General features: G+C 42.2%; 1 protein-coding gene across 1 annotated transcript in view; it reads right to left on the bottom strand.

Annotated features, from left to right (window-relative positions):
- Nucleotides 1-2740: 2740 nt before the first annotated feature.
- LOC139554285 (sterile alpha motif domain-containing protein 12-like) overlaps nucleotides 2741-18304 on the bottom strand; it is a 116965-nt gene continuing 101401 nt past the window's right edge. The window contains exon 5 of the mRNA XM_071367056.1: nucleotides 2741-7242. Within this exon, the coding sequence (XP_071223157.1) occupies nucleotides 7220-7242 (23 nt within the window). The 3' untranslated portion in view covers nucleotides 2741-7219. The remainder of the gene's footprint in view (nucleotides 7243-18304) is intronic.

Genomic DNA, 18304 nt, shown 5'->3' on the forward strand with positions numbered 1-18304 from the left:
AAAGAAAGCTTTTACCGTGTTGCTCTCTCTTTTTTCTCCCTCCTTGTCAGTGACATAATTGACTCACTGACACTCAAACGCGGCGGTAGGCTAATAACCCTGACTCTCCCCTTGATGTCGAAAGGTGGCAGGCAGGACGCAGCTGCGAGAGACAATGGGAAAGTCGCCGGGTTTTACCGTTACACCCGTCAATCGTTCGGCTTTCAGAACGCCCCCTGAAACGGGAAGCTGACCAGAAAAACCTTTCCCGCTGCCGCGGACGTTGAAAAAGGGCCACGCTCTGTCGGAATCCATCAGTGTGGAATCCATCAAGTCAGTCTAGGGCTTCCTATCAGAAAAGTTACTTGTAATTCCCCAGGCACAGGGAAGCCTGTCAGTGATAAAGAGAGAGCGAGAAGAGAGAGAGAGAGAGGCTCGACACAGTCAGTACTGATTCATTAGGAGCAATGTTGTGGTTCCTCTGAAGTGCTCACACAGGCCCTGAGCGGAGGAGATAAACACGAGAAGTGGTTTAGAGTGAGCTCAACCAGGTGAAGGATGTGTGTGTGTGTGTGTGTGTGTGTGTGTGTGTGTGTGTGTGGTGTGTGGATGGGTGCAAATTTGATCTAGATCCTGCTGTAATAACTGATGGTGGAAAGAGGCTTAACCCTTGGCTGCTGAAGTGGGTCATTTGACACACACCACCTGGAGTGATGATTGGACTGAAACTGAGACTAGCAGCCATGGATAGGATAGATATTTCTCTACCTACATGTACATATTACCTCAATTACCTCGACTAACATCTGTACCGGTCCCCCCTGTATATAGCCAAGCTACTGTTATTTTATTGTTGCTCTTTAATTGTTATTTTCTATTTCCTTATTTTTTTATTTAAATTTTGTATTTATGTTTTACTTCAGTTTATTTTAGTTAATACTTTTTAAAAACGTATTTTTCTTAAAACTGCATTGTTGGTTAAAGGCTTGTAAGTAAGCATTTCACGGTAAGGTCTACACCTGTTGTTTTCTGCGCATGTGACAAATAATACTTGATTTGATTTGAGATATTGTTCAACTCATTTCAATCAAATCAAATTGTATTTGTCACATGCGCAGAATAGAACAGGTGTAGACCTTACCGTGAAATGCTTACTTACAAGCCCTTAACCAACAATGTAGTTCAAGAAATAGAGTTAAGAAAATATTCACAGAAAAAACTTCAGTAAAAAATTAAATAACCCATAAGCCTTATACTGGAGAGAGGGAGGCAGATGGAGAAGAGAAAGAGAGCGAGAGATTTTGTAAGTGTAATGTTTACTGTTCATTTTTGATTGTTTATTTCACTTGTTTATTATCTATTTCACTTCCTTTGGCAATGTAAACATATGTTTCCCATACAAATAAAGCCTTTTGAATTTAATTGATATGGAGAGAGCAAGGGAGGGGAAAGAGAGAGAGCGGGAACATGAGAGAAAGTCCCCACATTTCAATACTAAAAAAAGAACAGTGATAGGGGAGAATTGACTGAGTACAACAAGAAAGAGAAAGCAAAAACACTTACTTGCGACATCATGAAAAAAACTGTTAAGAGACGACAGAGATAAGAGAGCAAGAGAGAACATTTCCACTGTGCTTCTTAGTCAAAGGGGGAAATCATATGCTAATAAAGAAGTGTGCTGCTAGTAATTAGGGTTTTCTCTCACAATAAAACCACAACAGAAACAGATGCTGCCCTCCCTGATGAATCAGATAGTGTCTCACAGAGAGAGAAAACATGGGGAAGAACACTGCTGACTTCATCCAACACACAACACACTTTCTCCCTCATATATATATATATATATAAACTTTCACTCTCCTCTGTGGCCAGAGCATCCCTGTGTTCTAATGTTTAGTTTGACACACCAAAGCGGCTGAGCAGCGTAGTGTCCAACATGTTTAAATCATAGGACAGCCTGTGTGTTCAACACGCCTGAAAGAGGGGATGCAGAGAGAAGAGAGAGAGAGCAGAGATACAACAGAGGTTGGAGCGGGAAAAGAGGTACGGTAATGAGAGAACAAGGGTTCAATAGATCAAAGGGAAGAATTGAGAGGAGAGGGAGACAGATTAAAAAGATAGGGCCGAGATAGAAAGATGGACACAGACTCAGAGATGTGTGGAGGGACAGCAGAAGTGATGGATATAATTGGATTGCTGGAGAGAGAGAAAGAGACAGGAAAAGAGACAGAGAGAGATAGTGAGAGAAAACCGGGCAGATTTAATCTAAACAGCCTAACACACTGAGTGTCTCCTGCATGTCTTGTGGGCCCTAGTGATTTACTGTCATCTCTCACTCCTCCCCCTTTCCGCCGCATGGCCCAGGGTAAGTGCGTTTTAGTATTGACACCAGTGCGCTGCTCCACGGCGCTGCTTTCACCACCGGCATTTGTGTGTGAAGCTGCTCTCGTGTGTGTGTGTGGAGCAGACTTGTTCTCAGTCATTTCCATTCACCCAGGACCCAGAGGGAGTACGAAGGCTGGAGCGTGATAACCAGGAGAGATTGTCTACATGCTATAGTATTGTATAACCACAGTACCACTGATACATCGTCTATCTTCAGGATCTGTGTATTCACTCTTTATTCAGCACTGAAGAAAGGTATTCAGTCCCTGTCTGCTGTATTAGGCTACACATAACACAATACAGTGTGTAAAGAAAATGTGGTATATGTAAAAAAATAAGATGCAGTGAGGTATGCTCAGTAATGTACACTACAGTATACAGGTTAATAGATTTATTAAGATATTTATAATATTTAATTGATATCCATGATTAGGCACCCTATATGTAGATGGGGGGGAGGGGCTGAAGACTTGGTCTGCATGCCTGTTTGATACAAAAAACACCAGAAAGTTTAAAAAAAATACATGCTGTCAAACTGTCCAAAAATCATACATTCGTTTTTTCTCAATCGATTTCAAGCATTTTTTGGACAATGTTGTCGATTTTCAAAACAGAGTTCACAAGACACAGAACTCTGTGGACTTTGGAAAACAGTCAAATGCATTTTCAAAATGTAGTTGCCTTCTCAAAACATAAATACAGTCATCAAAATGATATTATAGCCCACCATCAACATTGCTAATAGATTCATCAAAAGAACACTACTGCCTACAGAAAGATTAACGCAACCATACTTATCTTTCGAGTCCAAGCAGACAAAACAGGAAATTAGTCTGGCTTTTACAAATCCCAGCAGATCAATACATTTTCTTTACAGTCACAAAATCATGATGATCAAAATTAGAAGTACAACTATCCAAAGGCGCAGAGTTCTGGGCAGAGTTCTGTCCTTTTATGCATATTTCACCAAACAATTTCATACTCATCAAATATTCCTGATAAAAAAAAGCACATTGTGTGCACACGATTCATTCATCAGTATCAGCACAATCCAATTCCATGTACTCAATACAAAGGCTGGTTTGTTCATTGTTTTGTAGACTTTCCATTGGTTCACAGAAAAACCATACGCAATAGAAATATGGTAAGGTCAATACAATGGAGGAACACAACTGATAGGAATAGGCAATCCACACCAAAGCAAAGCTCTATCATGGAAGGTCACATGATTACTTAATTATGTGTATCTCTGAATGTCTGCAATATTGCCAAAAATAATGTCATAACAACTAGACAGTACCGACAGTCTTCTAGATCTTTCCATATATTTTAGGGCTACATAATATGCCACTGATGGGGTGATTTAGAATTGTGTGCAGTATACGGATTGCCGGAAACAGTGAACACAATCGCACAAATTTCTCTCCTGATAAAAACAAATAACACTACAGCTCCATTTTAAGCTTTTCGTTGCTATGCCATCAGCGTCGCGTCACATAGCGCGTTGTTTTGAGAGCGTCTTTATTATATTTTCCCCAAATGTACAGTTCCGTATTCATCAATTATGCCTAAGTACAATATATTTTGTCCAGTTTTTCAGAACTACTGATTAACTTGTTCCTAGTAGTTGTATTAAATGATTCTCTGTTCTCTAATTACGGAAGTTGCTTTTGTTTACATTGTGAACCTAGCTAGTCAATGTAGCTAGCTAGTAGGAGCTTCTTAACTTAATACATCTTAGTAAAATAACCAGTGGTGTAGTCAAAGCCATATGCAACCAAAATCAACTTTATTTCTCATTATTTCAATTCACAAGATAGAATGAACTCGCGCATCAGCCATCAACAATTGAACCATGGCGATTCTTGAGCTTGGACGCTGCCATTGGACGTGATGCAACACTGACAGGGAAGCAGCTTCCATCGATTTCAAAGGAAGCCTTTTCTCAACAGCTGATGACAACGCCAGACGGCTATAGTGTAGCAGGGCCGTTAATTGTGTTATATTATGTGAACAGAACACGTAACAGTACATTTTGTATTCACTGATGACATTTGAATTAAACGTTTTGCTAAGATATGCAAGTCAGGTATTAAGGCAAGAAAATGACCAGAAGTTCTGTAAATGTATTTGAGCATTTCATCATTGCGGTTTTCTGCTATAGATGTTCCAACACAGACACAAAAACTGCTTGTACGCGATTGAGAAAAACTGTAAAGGGATAGGTTGTAGTCTTTGCCCTAAACTAGTTAGAGGTAGTTTCACGAGCCAATGCCAACTTCCTTTATACTGGACTCGAAACATAATCCCAAACTATCCCTTTAACAGTTGTATTCGTTTAAGTGTGTTAATGTGTGTGTCCTATGTGTGTTTGTGTTTGCGCGTGCATAATATAGGCATATGTATTTATATACACCTGTGAATGTAATGTCTGACTGTGTAGTCACATAATCCCTCGTAAGTCTGCTTCCATTTGCATGTATGTGTGGGTGATGTACTAAAGTTTGTCTTGTGCAATAAGAAAGTGAGGCTCAGTATAAGGTTTCTCTTGAGTAACAGTGCACTAGTAAAGTGCCAATGAATAAATTCCAAAAGCGTAAAAAATGTATCAGGGGGTTGTGGAAAGAGCCAGTTCAGGCAAGTCCTCGGGCACCTTGGCAGAGCTGGCATGGTCATGTGCATTAGGCACCAAACGGGAGAAAATGGGTTCAAACATGGAGGGACTACCTGGACTTGTCCAATAAGAAACGCTCGGCCTTGTTTTCCGTTGCAACACTTTTGGTTCCGGTGTGCCCTAATGAACACGACCCAGGTTCGAAATACCCTGAAAGTCACATGGTGAGCTACCATATACAAAGTCATCATACGTCCTTTACTAAATAACTCATTTACAGCCAAGTTATAGTTGGCAGGAAGGGGCAGCCCATGTTACAGTTCCAGGAGTTTTTTTCTTTATCCAAACAATGCCCTGGGTTAATACTGTAGCCTACTTCCCCCAGTTCGGCTATCGACATCCAGATGATGTGAAAAGAAGGTGCCAGGTCTCCCAACTGGAAGCAGGCAGCCCCCACTGGCCAAGAGAGATACTGACACCCGATCTCTACCGAAGCATGAAATAGCCACTTGTGTTTTAGCTAAGAACGACTTTATCCCATGTGACTGTAAGTGTCCGCATTCCTTACCTCTCCAATGTCAGGGATGGGCTATTCCAGGCCTGTAGGTCTACACAGTCCTGAAGGTTTAATCAATACTATTACATTTGCTACTAATGGGCCAACCACCAACTACACAGCATAAGCCAAGCTCCAATCCAAACAATGGGCACTCGTAACACAAGACCCAATGTTGCAATTAAATTCAGCTAAACCAATGGCTCTCCAGGGCTGGAATTCCCCTACTTTCATTTCTTGACGGGGAGGAAGTTGTGATGGTGACAATAGGTCATGCTACAGTGGTAGTGATAGATGGGTAATAGGAATCACTCCAGCATACTGGCTTTAGTTACAGTTCATTACTGGCTACAGGGTTTGAAAACACATATAGGGGACGATGGCCCAAGCAATGACTGGATTGTTGGCATGACAGTTCCATGTGCTTCTAAGTACAGTAAAAGGCCTTTATATTAACAGTGAATGGCCATTTCACATTAACAGTTACAGCAAAGAGTTAGTTTGTCATAAAACAACGAGGGAGATAAATGCCATGTCTCTGAAAGACTTGGCAGACACTGGATGTTTGTTTTTTTTTGCACATGGTACATTTTCCTTTCTACACTATTTTCAATATAGCTCATAATTAAAATGGAGACGGGGGGGGTCTTCAGTGTGATATTTTTCTTCTTTATGTTCTCTTCATCAGTAGAGAAGCACTTGCCTGGTTCTCTCTCAACCACATCTCTCAACCCACCAATTGTCCCATGTAGGTTATCAGTCATTTATTTCCCCCTGGTTCTCTCTCTCCATGCCACACCTGGATGTATTCACAGTGAAGTTCTCTCACATGGGTTGGGTTGGCTGACTGCGCTGAGAGAGAGCGACCCACAAAGTGAAGGAGGGAGAGAGTGGAGCAGGGCAGAGAACACAGATAGGACAACAGAGACAATATGTTCACCAGGCAAGCCCAGACACTGACAATGCACACAATCAATGCAGACAACAGTCAGAAAAAGAGGGAGAGAGAGAGAGTGAAGGAGAAAGGGAACATATAGAAGTGCAAAATGTGTCACCCTCTCGCTGCGCTGATATAGTCAGTGAGGACAGAGCGCGAGAGAGACCGAGAGAGAGAAGACGGAGGGTACGAGCGAAAGGCTGGTGTACCCAATATGTCTATAAAGTCACCATTAGAAGTCAACAGAATGTTACACACCGGCTCAGTGGTGTATCTTGGGGGTTGTATTCACATAGGACGGACATGGAGGAATTAACATAGACGTTTTTTTTCAAGTCGATGCCATATTTGACGTGTGTTTTGTCGTTGTTCTCCACAGTCTTTGTAGTTGGATCGTCGGTTGAGGGTTGATAAGATGTCCAGCTCTTGATGCTTGTTCTCAGAATGTCCTGGGCTAGTGGTGCTTCAGAAGGGGTAGGAGCGTTGGGATGGCATAGGGACAAATGTAGTGGAAATGCTTGGTTAAAGGCAAGAAAGTGATAGAATGTCTGTGATAAGTCACTGGACAAGCCAATGAATTTACTTGTGTGAAGGTTTGAGGTTTTGGGACTAAGCATGGGGTTAAGATTGAAGTTAGGATTAAGATTGGTTTCAGGACAGCTCTGATTGGTGGTGGGAGGGGGTCAGATGTAGGAGGTCCGAGAGAGACTGGGTCCTTTTTGGCAGCTGGTGTACTGGAACGCCCGGGCTACGGAGAACACTCCAGAGAGGCTGCAGACAAGGAGAGAGACAAAGAGAGAGAGAGAGAGAGGGGGGGGGGGGGGAGAGAGACAAAGAGGGGGGGAATAGAGAGAAAGGAGAGAGCGAAAGGCAGGAGAAGAAAGGTGGAAGTGAGAAATGGATAAACAGAAAGAATGATGATTAGGAATATATATATTTTTTAAAGGAGCAAAAAGAAGGGGGGGAGCAAAATGAACAGAGTTAAATGATGTACATGAGGAGGAAGCGGAGATCAAACAGGAAAGGGAGTGTGATAACAAGCACGGGGCACAGGGAGGCATAAAAATGGATCAGGGGAAAGGGAATTAAACAAAAGAGGAGAGAGAAGGAGATGAGCGACAGAGAGGATAAAGGAGAGAGAGGGAAGAATAAAAAGAGTGGAGACATAATTATAAAAAGGGCAGAAGCAGCAGGTAATCAATACTGTGGCGCAGCTTTGCACTCCAAGGAACACAAAGAGGTGGAGAGCTGTCTGCGTCTATATGTGTGTGTGTGTGTGTGAGAGAGGGAAAAAAGCACACACACAAGAATGAGTCAGGCGGATCAGGGGAGACAATTGACATTTAAAGCTCGGCGACGACAGTGACACAGCACGGGTGACACATGCCAAGTCTCTTGGATGAGTCTGAACTCGTCTCTGAAAGAGTGTCACACTGTGAATACACAATTTTCAGATTGAAATGAAAGTAAGCGCCGACGCTGTATTTACCATATAGGCTTTGTGGCTGTGTATCAAACAACATACTCAACATAAAGTTGGGGGCGTTAATGTAAATAGTCCGGGTAAACATTTGATTCGTTTTGCTGTTCAGCAGTCTTATGGCTTGGGAGGTAGAAGCTGTTAAGGAGCCTTTTGGTCCTAGACTTGGCGCTCCGGTAATGCATCCCTCCATATGAAAATCCTCATTGACAAACACATCAGTCCATGTCTTCAGTAACTGTCTGTATACAAGCGTGTGTACGACCACACACACAGATACAAAGGGAGGTAGAGAGCTGTGTGTGTGTGAGGAAGAGAGCGACTATCATGGTAGCGATAGTCTGAAATTCATTACCGTCATGGATACCCTTGACGAGCTGACAGCCTGCCATAGTCTCTCTCCTAATACACACCACACTTTATAGTGCAGGAAATAGTCAAGGTTGCCCCCCCTCTTTCTCCGTCATGCATATACCACACACACACACACACACACACACACACACACACACACACACACACACACACACACACACACACACACACACACACACACACACACACACACACACACACACACACACACACACACACACACATCAAGGTTTTTTCATACATGCACAACCACATATATACACGCACAAACACAGAGATTGAAAAACAGCTTCTATCTCAAGACCATCAGACTGTTAAATAGCCATCACTAGCACATAAGAGGCTGCTGCCTATATACATAGACTGGACACTTGAATAAATGGAGCACTAGTCACTTTAATAATGTTACGTATCTTGCACTACTCATCTCATATGTATATACTGTATTCTATTATTCTACTGTATCTTAGTCTATGCCGCTCTGACATTGCTCGTCAATATATTTATATATTCTTAATTCCATTCCTTTACTTAGAAGTGTTTGTATTGGGTATATGTTGTGAAAGTGTTAGATATTACTGCACTGCCGGAGCTAGAAACACAAGCATTTCGCTACGCCCGCAATAAGATCTGCTAAACGCGTGTATGTGACCAATAAATGTGATTTTATTTGACACAGCCCCACCCCAACCCATCCCTCCACACACACATGCTTCTCTATAATACATGTACCCACGTTATAAAGGTGGTAGTAGAGAATAGAGAACAGGCCTCAAGGTTCAATTCAATGACAAATATTGTATTTTCAATTTATGTCAATGTCAAGAATTCTCTTTTTCTTCGCCTGGAGCAGAACTAAACAGAACGAACGCACACCGCACACACAAACGCACTTGACTGAATGCTGCGACTGGTTGCCCTGTTCCCGTTGTTATGTACACCTTTCGTATTATAAATCTATCAGCTATTATCTTGTTCTCAACTCTTGAGAAAGAGCCGTCAATCTCAAAGTGACTTCCCTGGTCAAATTAAGGATGATAATCAAATTTAAAAAATCTATAAAATTAAAAAAATCCCTGATTCACAGGCAATTTCAGACCGTTTTTCTTTTTTTAGAGCCCCGCACATCATTGAAAAAAAATAACCTTCAAACTGCCTTAGTTATTAGCTCTAATATTAAATGGTGAATAAAAGCGAGTCAAATTCGACCGTGCCTTTTAAGAGCCCTCAAAACACCCAGTGAACTCAGATTGACTAAATACTATTCTTTTCTCGTATTACTACACTCCACCAACCAAAATGAAACACGACAGGGTATGAATACAGCCATGTGAGTGTCTGTGTAGCCTAGTTTGTGTGCGCGAGTGATTTGTATTTGTGTACGTGTGTGTCAGTGTGCCAGTGCAGTGTGTGTGCGTATGGGTGAGTGTGTCGCCTATGTTTGTGAGTGAATGTGTGTATGCGGCTATGCCCGTGTGCGATTAGTGTGTGTGTGTGACACAAGAAAAAGAGCAATGCACCACTCCCAGTTATTAAAGTAACCAATTACATGGCCCACTCCTGCCGTTCACCGCCCAAACAAAGGCTGAATGTGTTGATTATTAATGTAGCGTTTTGCACTGTAATTTACACACACAGTAGAACCCAAAGACAGAGTGCTATATTGGTCTTCTCTCACTCTAGTCGCTCAGTCACTCTTCTCTCACTCTAGTCGCTCAGTCACTCTTCTCTCAGTCTCTCTCTAGCCGGTGGTGGCTCCCTTGCCACTGGGCTAAATTATTAATGTGATTCACCCAGTATTAAGATACGAGCAGCAGCCTATGAAACAGGTACTCACAGGTCGGAATTCTCGAAAGCTCTGAATGAAGAGAGGAGGTGGGGGGGGGGGGGGGGGGTTTAATCTGTTTTCTCCAGCTCTCCATTTATCTATCTCTATGCATTAATAATCAGGCCTCATCTCTCATTATTTAATCAGAGCACACCTCTGAGTGTCTGCATCTACCTTTGTATCTCTCTCTCTCCTCATCTCTGTTCTGCCTCTGTGGTACTCGGTGTGAGAAAGTGTACGCCTGGAGAGTCACACAGTACCCAGCTAATCGTCAAGCCAGCTTTGAAGTGCCTGATCTGGGCTATAGTGAAGCCTTTCTTGAGGGGTACTAAACGGGACGGGGGTTTGTGATTGGAGCGTTTTGTGTTCTTGGAGGTGTGGTGGTCACGAAACTCTGTCAGCTGGTGATTTTCAAGCAATACGGTAATTGACTGTAAACACATTTAGCATCTCCTGGCTTCCACACATAGTCTACAAGCCACTGACGCAGACCTTTGGAACATCTACATTTGAAAAAGTCTCATAAATCCATGTAATATAGCCTACACCTTTACAAGAAATCCATTATTTTAGACAGGTCTAAAGAAAAATTGTATGAAGGAAATGTAGTCCATTTCATTTCAGAATCACATACTCTGAGTTGTCTTTATCAGTGGTGTAACGTACTTAAGTAAAAAATACTTTCAAGTACTACTTAAGTCGTTTTTGGGGGTATCTGTACTTTACTATTTATATTTTGGGCAACTTTTACTTCCCTACATTCCGAAAGAAAAATAATGTACTTTTAACTCCCTACATTTTCCATGACATCCAAAAGTACATTTTGAATGCTTAACAGGACAGGAAAATTGTCCAATTCACACACTTATCAAGATAACATCCCTGCTCATCCCTTCTGCCTCTGATCTGGCGGACTTACTAGACACAAATCTTTTGTAAATTATGTCTGAGTGTTGGGATGTGCCGCTGGCTATCCGTACATTTTAAAAACAAGAAAATGGTGCCGTCTGCTTTGCTTAATATAAGTAATTTGAAATGATTTATACTTTTACTTTGATACTTAAGTATATTTAGAACCAAATACTTTTAGACTTTTACTCAAGTAGTATTTTACTGGGTGACTTCCACTTTTACTTGAGTAACTTTCTATTAAGGTATCTATACTTTTACTCAAGTATGACAATTGGGTACCTTTACCACCACTGGTCCTTATGTTAGGTCCTGATCTGGCCAAGCCAAATAGCTGTGGGCTACACTAGTTCATTCAGCAGACAAGATTTGTTTGGAATTCTGTGGCATTTTATATTATAAGAATTGAACAAGCGGAATAAAATAGAAAGGATATTTTCAACAAACGATTTGAGGAAGTGCGCACATGCGGCTATTCTGTGTTGAGCGGTTAACAAAGAAATAGGTACTCCTTTATGCTTAATTTACAGTTATTCATGTAACTTTAGGTTTTCTACAAATGTTGGGCTATATGTTTTGATTTTTAATACATTGTAAGGCTGCATGATGTGACTAATGATTTGAAAAAAGTCGATTGAAAGGCATAAGCTCTGCTTAGTTTTTTGCTCAGGCTGTACACTTCATCAGTCTCTCATTCACAATTTGACAAGCACTTGCTAATGCCTCGAATTTCCCGGCGGCATCCCCTTTGTGTGGCCGAAATGCACCCTAAAAAAATCCATGCCATTTGTGGCCAGTGGCCATTGTGCTCTTGGCCCGGAGTGCTGCGTTGTGCCCTCCTCCCCGAGTGCTGCCTGCTCCGAAGCACCTCTCACTCACATGGCTCACGTGATCGGGTCTTTCTCACAGGCTACAAGTGAAGACAGACACAACGGGGACACAACTGCGCGGGTCCTTATCAAATTCCGAGGTGCATATTAAAGATATTGGAAGAACTGTCCACATCTACTTTTTGTCAGCCAACAAGATGAGTGGGCCTAACGAACAGCAACGCTCTAGCCCATGTCATTCTACTATCCCCCATAGTACAAAAGTTGACCTATTCTATTCTGTGCGAGAACTAAATATTCCATAATAGTCCGGGACAGTTGTGGGATGCGATAGATCTAAAATTAATACAACCACTAGCATCCACATTTTTTTTTTATGCAATAAGGCTGACGCAACAGATCAGAACGTTTAGCTTAAAATGTTGATAAACTATTAGGCTATTTCTTCATTACAAGCGCATCAATGAGCACACGGTAGTAGGCTATAAGCGCAAATGTCCCATTAGCGGGAAAACACCATTATCAAAAGTGACCGCGACTGCGATTATGCATGTAATGCTTTTATTATAAAGGTGCATATTTAATGGTGAAAATTATCTTCCCCAAACCTGAAACTCACGCGCTGCTTATGTATGCCTTTTAGGCTCTACACCCCTTGTAAAGCGGATTAATGTGTTTAATTTTAAGAAGTTATTTGGCCACTTTAGTTGTGATACAAATCTTATCCAAACATATAGGCCTATGGGCTAGGCTACATGAGGTGTGCGACCAGTGGCCATTGTAGCATGTAAATCTTGATGGGGCAAAAAATAAATAAATAAATCGGCTGCATGCCAGCAAAGTCACAACACTAAACAATACATTAATTGCACTATAATGGTGACAAACGGTGCCCACAAACTGTTGGGACTACTTTATGTAGGGCCTAACACCGTACCACTGCTACACCTGGCTATCAGCGGAGCCTTGTCTGGTATCAAAACAGTTCATTCAACCTCATTTACTGCCTTTAAAAAAAACTAAGCTGATATGGCTGACTTGCCTAAATAAAATGTGGTTTTTACTGACAATTGAGATGTACAAACTATATGGCATAAGGCGACGACAAGCGCATAAGAGGCAATTCGTAATTTCAATTAAGACATTAATGAGAGAGCTAGGACGGAGGTAGTCAACATAACTATTTGTTCAGCACTTTTGAAATGTACAGCCGACAGAATTCAGAACATGGGCCGTTCTTACAGTATTCTCCCTGTACACCAAGTCAGAACCGTAGGATAAATAAAGGGGGCATATAAGCAGACAATGAAATCTCTTACAATATTTAATGATTACATTTCTCTAAAACAGGATATAAAAAAAATCAAGAGTGGAAAATGTTGGAATACCGTTCAAAACGTTTTTTTCCCCAGAGTTCCCAGTTGTCTTGAACTCAATGAAGTCAGATTTCCCAGTTACGAGTTAAGTTGAGTACAAATCATGCTTCATTGACAGCATGGCCAATGTTGAATGTTTATCATTTTAAACTTGGAAAAGAGACCATTAAACCCAGACTTGGGACCACACAGTCACTCCACTGAATGACAGGCTAGTGATTGCTTTGCAATGCTTGCAGTTAGCCACTGTCACTGATTCCTTCCAAACCACTCATCGTTGAATTTGCAAGGATCGGTGATGATCTGGGGATGCTTCAGCAAGGCTGGAATCGGGCAGATTTGTCTTTGTGAAGGACGCATGAATCAAGCCACGTAAAAGGTTGTCCTGGAAGAAATCTTGCTTCCTTCTTCTCTGACAATGTTCCCCAACTCTGATAATTGTTTTTTTCCTGCAGGACAATACTCCATGCCACACAGCCAGGTCAATCAAGGTGTTTAAAAAAATATATATATTTCACCTTTATTTAACCAGGTAGGCTAGTTGAGAACAAGTTCTCATTTACAACTGCAACCTGGCCAAGATAAAGCAAAGCAGTGTGACACAGACAACAACACAGAGTTACACATGGAGTAAACAATAAACAAGCCAATAACACAATAAACAAGTCAATGACACAGTAGAAAAAAGAAAGTGCAAAAGGCATGAGAAGGTAGGCAATAAATAGGCCATAGGAGCGAATAATTACAATTTAGCAGATTAACACTGGAGTGATAAATGAGCAGATGATGATGTGCAAGTAGAGATACTGGTGTGCAAAAGAGCAGAAAAGTAAATCAAATAAAAACAGTATGGGGATGAGGTAGGTAGATTGGGTGGGCTTTTTACAGATGGACTATGTACAGCTGCAGCGATCAGTTAGCTGCTCAGATAGTTGATGTTTAAAGTTGGTGAGTGAAATAAAAGTCTCCAACTTCAGCGATTTCTGCAATTCGTTCCAGTCACTGGCAGCAGAGAACTGGAAGGAAAGGCGGCCAAATGAGATGTTGGCTTTGGGGATGATCAGTGAGATATACCTGCTGGAACGTGTGCTACGGGTGGGTGTTGTTATCGTGACCAGTGAACTGAGATAAGGCAGAGTTTTACCTAGCATAGACTTATAGATGACCTGGAGCCAGTGTGTCTGGCGACGAGTATGTAGCGAGGGCCAGCCGACTAGAGCATACAGGTCGCAGTGGTGGGTGGTATAAGGTGATTTGGTAACAAAATGGATGGCACTGTGATAGACTGCATCTAGTTTGCTGAGTGGAGTGTTGGAAGCTATTTTGTAGATAACATCGCCGAAGTCGAGGATCGGTAGGATAGTCCGTTTTACTAGTGTAAGTTTGGCGGCGTGAGTGAAGGAGGCTTTTTTTGCGAAATAGACAATTCTAGATTTAATTTTGGATTGGAGATGTTTAATATGAGTCTGGAAGGAGAGCTTACAGTCTAGCCAAACACCTAGGTATTTATAGTTGTCCACATATTCTAGGTCGGAACCGTCCAGGGCGGTGATGCTAGTCGGGTGGGCGGGTGCGGGCAGCGAACGGTTGAAAAGCATTCATTTGGTTTTACTAGCGTTTAAGAGCAGTTGGAGGCCACGGAAGGAGTGTTGTATGGCATTGAAGCTCGTTTGGAGGTTAGTTAGCACAGTGTCCAAGGAAGGGCCAGAAGTATACAGAATGGTGTCGTCTGCGTAGAGGTGGATCGTAGAGGTGGATCAGGGATCGATGGAGGACCACCAGATCAAGACCCTGTCATGGCCAGCCCAATCTCCAGACCCGAACCCCATTGAAAACCTCTGGAATGTGATAAATAGGAAAATGGATGATCACAAGCCATCAAACAAAGCCGAGCTGCTTGAATTTCTGCGCCAGGAGTGGCAAAGTCACCCAACATCAATGTGAAAGACTGGTGGAGGGCATGCCAAGACACATGAAAGCTGTGTTTGAAAATCAGGCTTATTCTAGCCAAATATTGATTTCTAAGTTAAAACATTAGTGTTGTGTTGTTTAAAAATGAATATGAATTTATTTTCTTTGCATTATTCGAGGTCTGACATGTTGCCCAACATGAGTTCATGGGCTCTCATGAAGTGTTTGATTAGATTTTCAATTACATTTGCATTGATGTCAGAGTGAGTACCAGGCAGTTAGCAAGTTTGGTAGGCTACTAATGACCATCAGCAGTATCAGAGCTCGGAGAAGCCTAATTAACGTGACTAAACAGTCACATATAATTTGACTGCCTTCATGACATATGCTCACCGCAACAGCCCTAGGTGTGGTCTCATTTGTGATTGGATGGTATCCATTTTGTGTGTGTGTGTGTGATCTGGTGTTTGACTGGTTCTTTTCCCCTCTGTTTCGGGTTTTATGCCATCTCAGAAGGGCTGTTGTTTTGGTGACGGACCTTACGTTTCCTTGGTCTATGAGACCTTCACACTTGAAGTTTGTCTAACCAGGCCTGAAACGGAATGCCCTTCATCTGATGTGCTTTAAGCAAGCAAATGATCAGTGAATGTATTTATTTTATCTGGTTGGTCTACAGACTCATTACTGCAGCAGCATTTGCTCACGCACACACACACACACGAAGGAGGATATTGTTTAGATACTTATAGCTCACAGATAGGGTTTAGCAAAGCCTTGTTCCACAGTGTTCCTTCGAAATAGGTCATCCTGTTCTCGGGCTGTTCGTGAGTTCCCTTTTCCCCTGCCCTGATTTCACAACATAAACAAAAACTGACGTTTTTTTCCCTCTACGAAACAGAAAAACCCTTGCTCATCAGCATAACCAAGTGAGGTTAAGGAAATAAGTCTTATTTATTTTATGCGGAGGGAGTCGTTCGGTCTTTGTTATGACATGTCACACAGGTTTTTGTTTGCCGCATTTCTTCCTGCAACTGCAAAACCCCCACTAGTACTCAAACTGTCAATGTTTTATGCGGAGGGAGTCGTTCGGTCTTTGTTATGACATGTCGCACAGGTTTTTGTTTGTCGCATTTCTTCCTGCAACTGCAAACCCCCACTAGTACTCAAACTGTCAATGTTTGTAATTAGGATTAGGAGAAAGATTTCATTTTGGGGAACCTGGGACTGCCTGGGGGTTTGGGGCAAGGGGAGGGTGTGTGCGTGGCGGGAAAGTGGGATAAAAACATACAGGTAACTGACAAAATAATGGAAACACTTGAGGGAAACAAGGTATATTTTTTATTGAATATTACTAACATATTAAACACATTTTGGCCAAGGGATCCGTGGACTAAGTTGATAGCCAGGGGTCCGCCAAAAATGATTGAATTGTGCACTGATCAAGCATCTCACAGGCAAAGCCCGCCCGTCTTGTGATTGGTTTATTCAAATAACTCATTTGACAAGTCATGTCAATCAAATCAAAGGATGCATCTCATTCACGCAAGGTCAATGTTATCTCGCTCGTTTTAATTTCTCAGGGCCTGGCTAGCAATCATGGACAGATTAAAAAAGATGTAATAATAATTTCCCCGAGCACTAGTAGTACAACAAGTGAGGATAGGGAAATGGGATAGCTAGTCAGTTGCACAACTGAATGCATTCAACCGAAATGCCTGCAGGCGTTATCCAATGAGGCGATGAAGCCAGCTAAACTGATGCGGTCCGGTCCAGCAACGAGTGATCCGTTCCAACAGCAGCCCGAAATGAGCGAGGTGATTCTGGTGTAGTACATGGGGATGTATGAAACTTACGCCTCAGCCGGGAAGTTTCCCGCTTGCGTCGCCTCATTAGCTAGCATTGAGGTGGCACGATCGGCTAAGACGCTTGAGGGTGGTCACGTGTGTTTGTGAAGCAGAGATCCCGAGTTTGCGCCAGGTATGGACCGAATCAGGAGGAAGCGGTATTCGCTAAGCAAGCTGCGTGACATTCTTTACACTGGGAACAGACGCAGCTAACAAGATGAAGACTGTGCCACTCTCCAACGACACGGTGAAAAGGAGAATATCTCCTCAGATATCCGATCACAACTTGTGGAAAGATTGCAAGCATGTAAATCATTTTCCATTCAGATGGAGTCTACTGATGTTGCAAATGCTGTTCGTTTTGGTTCGCTATCCATGGGAAGGACAGATTTTGTAGGACTTCTTATTTGGGAAAAAAGGTGCAGGGTCAAACAAAAGGTGAGGAAATATTCTAAATGTTGGATAAATTCATGACCGAAGAAGGATTATGCTGGGAAAAACGTGTGGCTGTATGCACAAATGGTGCGGCGGCAATGACCAGTCGCAAGAGTCGGTTAGTCGCAAGAATAAAGGCTGTCAACCCCAAGATAGTGGGCGCCCACTGCATGTTACACCGGCAAGCACTTGCATCCAAAGCCATGGAACAAGACTTCTGTGCTTAATAAGGTTGTGACGGGAGTTAATTTTGTGAAATCAAGGCCACTGTAGTCACGTCTGTTTGCACATCTTTGCAAAGAAATGAATGTGGAACATGACACTCGTTTCACTCCGAGGTGCGGTGGCTCTCCCGCAGAAAAGTGTTACAGCAGGTGTTTGACCTACAGATGTGCAAGTTTCTGAAAGAGGACAAACTTGCATTTTTTCCCAATTTAGAATGGATTGCTAAACATGCCTACCTCGCTGATTTTAACAGATTTAACTTATCCATGCAAGGGGGTTATGCCTCTATTTGGAGGTGCGAGACAAGATCAATGCTTTCAGGACAAAAATAGAAATTTGGCTAACAAGGCTACAGAACGGGATTACTGACATGTTTTTCAGTGAACAAACATTCCATCAGTGAACATAGTGAGAGACAATCATCGCGCTTCATGGAGTGAGTCTATAAATTCATACTTCACAGATAAACACAAATGATTGGGACTGGGTCCGTGGTCCGTTTGCCCTCGCCGTGACATCTAAGAGCGGCCTATGTGGAATGGCTGAAGAGGAGTTGGAGTTATCCTGTAATAGGACACTGAAGATCAAATTCCAGCAAATGTCTCGTGGATTTCTGGCCT

The sequence above is a fragment of the Salvelinus alpinus genome, chromosome 26, assembly GCF_045679555.1.
Source record: "Salvelinus alpinus chromosome 26, SLU_Salpinus.1, whole genome shotgun sequence".
Lineage (NCBI taxonomy): Eukaryota > Metazoa > Chordata > Actinopteri > Salmoniformes > Salmonidae > Salvelinus > Salvelinus alpinus.